This window comes from Nicotiana tomentosiformis, chromosome 5 (genome assembly GCF_000390325.3).
Source record: "Nicotiana tomentosiformis chromosome 5, ASM39032v3, whole genome shotgun sequence".
In the NCBI taxonomy this organism is placed as follows: domain Eukaryota; kingdom Viridiplantae; phylum Streptophyta; class Magnoliopsida; order Solanales; family Solanaceae; genus Nicotiana; species Nicotiana tomentosiformis.
The window spans coordinates 95346340-95353931 of record NC_090816.1 but is presented as its reverse complement, the minus strand read 5'-3'; the positions used below and the strand labels follow the sequence as shown (position 1 = coordinate 95353931).

Here is a 7592-nt window from a genome sequence, read left to right as displayed (position 1 = left end):
AAAATTATTATGGAATGGGATTCAAATTGTGTATTTGAGTTCTTAAGGTTATGGGTGAAGATTTTCTCCGAAAATTTCCGGAATCCGGGCACGTAGGCCCGGTGTGAATTTTAAAAACTTTATCAATTTGGGTTGGGTAATTAATCCAATAATCTAGTTTCGAAGTGTTGAGCATGTATTAATTGAATTATGTAACATTTGGCTAGTTTTGGATTTTTCAGCACCAAATTGAGGCTTTAACACGAAGTTGGGATCGGGAAGTGAACTTTGAGACGAGGTAAGTCTCTTGTCTAACCTTGTAAGAGGGAATTTACCCCATAGGTGTTGTAAATAAATATTTGTTCCTAATTGTGGGGGATACGTATATACGAGGTGACGAGAGTCCGTGCGTAGCTACTATTATACTATTGTTCGGGTAGTTTTAAGACCCAATTCATGTACTACTTGAAATTTTGCACTATACTTGTTAAATTAAAATGGCTAAATTATATTAGAACTTGTTAGAGAAATTTCGAAAAGTAGTTAATGAAATTTGTATTCCTTGGAAATAAATCATTAATAATGTTTAAGTCAAATGCTTATAAAACATTCTCCTCTTCTTGTGGAGCGGGCCGAACGCTTCGACAGTAGATAAATGTATCTATGGTTCGTGCCATTCAACCCTCGACAGTATACACATTATTATGGATCGGGTCGTACAACCTCGACATAAATCGTGCTTAATAATAAAATTACTCGGTGCTTTGATATTTATTTTATCGCAACTTGTGAAGGTAAATGATTATTTGGAAATTATTAAATGGTAAAAGAATTATTTGTTTCTGCCTGTTAAAGAGAATTTATTATTGATCACATAAATTGTGTTTATTTAAATATTTCTACCTTAATATTTTTGACCCACAGTGAGTGTCAAAGTCGACCTCTCGTCACTACTTTTTTGAGATTAGACTTGATATTTACTGGGTACATGTTGTTTACGTATTCATGCTACGCTTGCTGCACTTTTTGTGCAGGATCTGAGACAGGTACATCAGGCGGTCCCACCGGTGCGCATCCCTGTTATCCCGAGGCCTAGTGGTGACCTACTTTTCCTGAGCCGTTCTGCAACACCTAGTGTCTCTCTTTGTATTTGAATTCTGTCTATTTTATGTTCAGACAGTATTTTGGATTTTGTATAATTTACTAGATGCTCATACACTTGTGACACCAGATCTTGGCACGCACTTTAGTAGAATTGTGGGTGGAAAATTATTATTTTGATTTTATTTAGACTTTTTGTTTTTCATACATCTTGCAATTAAGGAAAGCTTTATTATGCGGAAATCTATTAAGAGAGAAAATAGATGTTTAATCCACTAGTTGGCTTGCCTAACGATGATGTTGGGCGTCATTACGACCTATAGGTGAAATTGGGTCGTGACATAAGACAATTGGTATTTTGTGCATTTTGCTCGTGAGAAAAAAAAGAAGACATCTTTTGTTAGTTACCTGACCATTTTAGTATTTAAGAGGAAAATAACTTTCTAAGAAAATTCAGAAAAATACCTAAATCTCGTACTCACGCTAAAGCTAAAAGGGAAGCATGATAACTTGTGAAATTGAAGTAATAAAAATGTAAAGCTTGAACAAATTTTAAATTGAATATACTGGCTGAAATGATTGAGGACTCATCCGGTATTATTGAGTTGGCTAACTAAGAATCAACCATCATCATTTTCTTATGCTTACACTTTTGTCTTTAGATTTTACTCTATAATTCAAACACAACTTTAATGTTATATTTATGTATTTTTTTTAAAAAAAATGATACTTATTGAGATTGGATACACATGAAACGCGCGTGCGGAGAAACTAGTTTTAAAAAAAAATTAAAGGCTTAACAATAGAAGCGGGTGAGTCAAGCTAGTGACATTACTGGTTTGATTTGTAGCCTTTTAGCCACCGTGCTATCCTCTTACACACTGATAACAAAATAAAATCGAAAAGCCACAGAGCTATCTCTTCCGAGTCACTGATAATCGAAAATAAATAAATTTGGAAGCCACTCCATTTGGAGAAATTACCAAAAAGAAAAGGAAAAAAAAAAGATGTTAGGCCTTCAGACACGAGAATAGAAAAAGAGGAAGAGTGACATTTGGGCTGCAGAAAGAGTTGAAGATAGAAATGGAAACACAAACATAATTAATTGAGAAAATAGCCACTCTTTGAAGTGGAAATAAAATTTTATACAGGTTGTTAAACTCTACTAGCTGAACTTTGACACTTGTAAAGGTTAAACTTCAGTATAGTAATCGAAACCAAATTTTGACAAGACTTCAGGACGAATGAAGGCCTCGTCAGGCGTTAGAGTCGGAGTCAAGATTGAATCAAGGACTGCTGCGGAATTGAAATCCTTTATTTCAAGAGCTACTTCTGCTCCAAATTCTGTGCTTTCTAGTTTCTGCCCATGCTTTTTTCCTTTTACCTTCAACCATGTCATGGTTACGTTCTTCCATAAACATAAAGTGGAATATTATGTTCTTAGTTTCCAATTCTTTTTTGATAAGAAATAGTTTATGATTTGTATGAGCTTTTTGCTCGTGAGCTCGTGCTTAGCACCAACGTTTGATCTGGTGGCGCCGGAGACGTGCCGCTGAAACAGCCGCCAGGAGTGGCGGAGCTTTCATCTCTGAGTTGCTCGGAAAAAGCGCATCCCCCATTAACGATTCAGAAGAGCTTTTGGGTGTTTAGGAGAAGATACATTTGGAATATGAGTTTAAGAGTACCTCCTATGTACCTTCAGATATACTATGTATATATTTCAAATGTTGAGCTAATGGTGGATTTTCACGTCTATAATATTTGAACTCCTGTACATAATGTTGGAGTTTCACCTATAAGGAATTTTTTAACTCCACACATTATTGGAGTTACAGTTGTAAATATTTCAAACTTCATCACACGTTCTTCCATGCTTTAACTAAGGGTATTTTTTTCCAAAAAACTTTCCGTGTCAAAAGAGTAATTATATGCTAATCACTTTTTTAAATACCGACTAAACTCTAATAGCCAGGGTTAAAAGTGGCTATTTCCCTTTTATTTCAACTATACTATTTAAAAGCTTATACCTACAGATGGATTAAAACTGCGGCTCGAGTTCCAATTGTATAGCTCCTTTTGCCACCACGATGAGGAAAAAAAACCAGAAAAAAGCAAGCACCTGCCTCTTTAACACATTTAAAACTGGAAATGTAGTGTTCGATCCAGGAAATAAGACTTTTGCAGGGCAATATTGTAACTATATTTCAGAGGATCATAAAACTCCTGGATATGAGGTGATCAATTCTTTAAAATGATTCACTATCTCAAGACATTAGAACTACGCAAAACATATAAGAACATAGTTTAAATGGAGGTCCACTAGAGAATGAATGAACTACTTACATCACATTTTTTCCTGAATTAAATACTGTACAGATAGAGCGGCTAGGATCTGCAGTCATAGGTGGCCGGCTTTATGTACTCCATTTACTTCAACACTTCTATCCTCCTGCATCATATCCCCTTTCGTTGCTTTCAGCACTTCTTCTCTCCCGCTAGCATTTTCATCTTCTTCCTTCTCGGTTAGTGTTTTCTTCGGAACAAGCTGCCCCACCCTGGCATACTTCTCAATAAATTTATCTTCCCAGTCTTGCAGAATTTCAAGCTCAGCATCGCTAAGGCCTTCAAGGTTCCCATTAATATCCTGAGGTTTGAATGATAACTGAGCCAAGGCTCGGCTAGCATCTCTTCCAGCAAACATTGCATATGGACCACCAGGACCATAGAACATCCTATTTGCAACAAGCAAAATAACTAAGTAGGTTCTACAAAAAACAAGCGCAAAAGCAGCCTGTAAACAGTCTATCATTCATATCTAGTGCTATCAAAGATGAAGTTCCAAAGAAGTGCAGCAATGCATCTGGTTAAAAAAATGAGTATTACACTCAAAGAATGCTATGACGATAATTGGAACCAACTGATATATAGATGCACGTCAGAAAGCAGAAATTTCTCTGAGCTATATATTTCAGAAGAATCACCTTGACCCCTTTACTAATTATTCTTTCTCCTCAATGTTTGGCGATCTAGTGTTCGAAACTATCCACAGATCCCCCAACTACAAGCTATTTTACACACATTGGGGTGGGTCCTCACCAAAGGGGCTGGCCTAGCACTTAATGAAGTGGGTGAAACCTTGAAGACCACAATTCAAATCCCAAGGAAAACAAAAAAGATAGGTTCTTTCTTTTTATCTGCATAAGCCAGTGGGCAGAGTTACCAGTTACCTAGTGGAATACTCAGAGCAGCGCGCGAGCTAACTCGGACCAGTGCTAATATAATTTTTTTAAAAACACATTGGCTGGTATCCAATATCGAAAGTTGCAGAATTTTTAATCATCCTAGATGCATATTCTATACTTGCTAACTAAGACCCAGCAAACTCCTGCTACTGCGAAAAGAACAATGCACAAAGCCTTTTCTGGAGTTTGCTGCAACAACACTTTGAGATAACCTCATTAAATTAAATCAGTAGAAACAGATCACTTAAAGGTTTCTTTCCTTTTTTTCCACAGGTAAATGTGACTTGAAGATATCTATGCCATATGCCACACGAATTTTACCAAGCTAAAGTGTTATTAGCGGAAGACCCATAACTAAGGAAATTGGCGGAATACATCGACGACCCTTAAACTTGCCAAAAAATTTCATTTAGATACTTTATCTAAGGGTTTGACTTATTGAACACATAATCTATGCTCAAACCCCAGCTACTGAGCACGTTTCTGACCATTAACCAAAATATGTTGCCGTGTGAGGTTCATACCTAATCAACCAACCAACTTCTACCGCCTCACTGAATACCCGCACAACCCAGACCCACCAACCCCACATCACCCACATCCAAAAAATGGACTTTGCTCCGATGAAATGGCAGTAGTCAGCTACTAGTTCTTTTTAAAATTTTATAGGTGCTAGCCAGCTACTAGTTAAGGGACTGCTACATGTACATATATGAGCCACTAGACACTCAAAAAACAAAAAAGAACACAGTTACAAAGAGATTGTGTTGAATTCTACATGGCAAGAGCCCATGCAATAGGAATTGAATGTGCTTTAGGCTAATTATAGTTGGTAATTGGTTGAATTGCCTCGTGACAAAAGACCTATTGGGTTGACATCCAAAGAGATGTTTCAATTATAGCACAAATGATTACTATCAAGTGCGGTATTGCAGTTACACGCAAAATACCTTGTCCTAGTTTTCAGCTTGATGCAAATAATACTTTCTTACACGGTCTCTTGATGATGAATTATACTCCCAGGTCGGCTGTTTTCACCCATTTTGGTTTGCAAATTAATTTTGATGTGCTTTAGAAAGTCTTAACCCAATGGTATGCAAAGCTATGAACATTTTTTGCTTTCTAACGGTTACTCTTCATTGAAAAATGACTACTCTCTCTTATAAAGAAGAATGACCAGGGTAAAGAGTTGTTAGCAGCTGGAAATGATCTCTATGCAATAGAATCTATGCAGTCTTTGTTACGGTCACCAGTTCAAAATCAAAGATTTAGGTCGCTTGCACTATTTTCTGGGTCATGAAATCCTACACGAGGCAGAACTACCGTTTGTTCCCAGATCGAGTCTAGCCCTAGCGCTGATCATCAAATTCAAAAGCCAGGACAAAATCTAATCAAAGTAAATAAGCGAAAATCCAACAAATTTTTAGTGTGTGTGAGAGAGAGAGAGAGAGAGAGAGAGAGAGAGACTAACTTGGAGCTCGAGACGTCGTAGATCTGTCCTCTGATAGACATCAATAATGGCTCTTGTGAGTCGGAGCCATTATAAGCTTTAAGCTCCTCTTCCGTCAAGTCGCCGAGATGGAGAGGCTCTCTTTTGACGGGGACAAAGTCATCGGCAGAGATGAACATACCACAAACCACTTTGTAAGTAACCACCATCATTGCTACAATGGTGAAGAACGCCGTCGACGATAACCCCGTGTACTCCAAGATCGTCTCCGTCATTGCCGTCCATACACTCGCCATTCTTTCTCTTTAGTTTGGTGGAGAAACGAGGTTACGAGCTCCGGTTGGAGTTGTGCTCTTTGATGCTTTCAGTGCTACCTACCAACCCTTGAAAAGAAAAGAAGCTACCTACCAAACTGAAAGAAGATGATGGGAAATAACCGAAACATCCAACCACGACAACAACAAAAAACTAATGAATTGCGGGTCCGGGAGGTGAGATGTAGAGGCTATTTTCGAAAGAGGCTATTTCCGAAAGACAAGAAAAGATCATAAGAATAAGTATTATATTTAAGGGTCACTTTAGTCATTTTTATGTACATATACATCCTATATATACCTGCTTGTATTTGTTGCAAAACATGCAGTGTATACCTTTTCACAAGTCTAGGTCCTCTCTAGGTCTTTGTCCTGTTTGCTCCAAACTTTTATTCCTCTATTCTCAATTGCGTAATGGTTCCCCTACATCTGGACAATCAATCTTCTTCCCTTCTCCCATTATCTCATTCTGCTATTTCTGTCTCTAACATTAAAAATCTTGTACTTACCGTTCTTGACTACGCAAATTATATGCTATGGAGAGAGCTTTTCTTGCCCGTCTTCAAAGGCCATGGTGTTTATGGTTTCATTGATGGAAGTATCCCTCGTCTTGAGCCTTCTATTTCTCATGATGACGACACCTCTATTGTCAATCTTGCTTTCAAACAATCGGTTCAACTTGACTCTATTGTTCTTTCATGGATTCAAGCAACCATCTCTCAAGAGATTCTTCAGGCTATAATCAAGCCAAACCATATTCTTACTGCTAGAGATGTTTGTCTTCAAATCGACCGCCTTTTTCGTGACCAAGTTAGTTCCATAACTCTTCAACAAAAAGTCCAGTTTCATAACCTTAAGAAAGGTGTTCTTTCAATTAATAACTACGTCCACTGTCTCAAGTCCATTGCGGATGTGTTAACATCCATTGGTAATTCTATCCTTGAATATGTTCTTGTTTTTGGGTAATTCGAAATTAGTTTGGAAGAATGAATTTCATGTTTGAAGCTTTAAGTTGGCGGAGTTGATCAAGTTTGACTTTTAAGTTTTTTATCGCAGATTAGAGTTTTTATGGTTCCGTTAGGTCCGGATGGTTATTTTGGACTTGGACGTATGCCCGAATTTTCACTCGGAGGTTTCTAGAAGGTTTTGGCCCTATTTGGAGAAAGTTGGAAATTTGAAGATTTGAAATGTTTATAAGTTTAACCGAGAGTTGGCTTTGATGATAGCGGGTTCGAATTGTTATTCCGGGAATTGGAATAGCTTCGTTATATCATTTGGGACTTGTATGTAAAATTTGAGGTCATTCCGGGTTGACTTGATATGGTTCGGCATGAGTTTTGAAAGTTAAAAGTTAAAAAGTTCTTCAAGTTGGATTTTGAGATACGATTCATCGTTTGATGTTGATATATGTGATTTGAGGCTTCGAGTAGGTTAGTGTTATATTTTGGAACTTTTTGGTATATTTGGACGGGTTCTTGAGTGTCTCGAGTGAATTTCGGACGCGGT

General features: G+C 37.5%; 1 protein-coding gene across 1 annotated transcript; it reads right to left on the bottom strand.

Annotated features, from left to right (window-relative positions):
• Nucleotides 1–3256: 3256 nt before the first annotated feature.
• LOC104096646 (membrane steroid-binding protein 2-like) lies at nucleotides 3257–6252 on the bottom strand. The gene is made up of 2 exons (XM_009603050.4): nucleotides 5794–6252; nucleotides 3257–3812 (listed from the first exon to the last, which is right to left on the bottom strand). Exons 1-2 carry the CDS (start codon nucleotides 6066–6068, stop codon nucleotides 3479–3481), a joined length of 609 nt encoding a protein of 202 aa, XP_009601345.1. The 5' UTR covers nucleotides 6069–6252; the 3' UTR covers nucleotides 3257–3478.
• Nucleotides 6253–7592: the final 1340 nt, after the last annotated feature.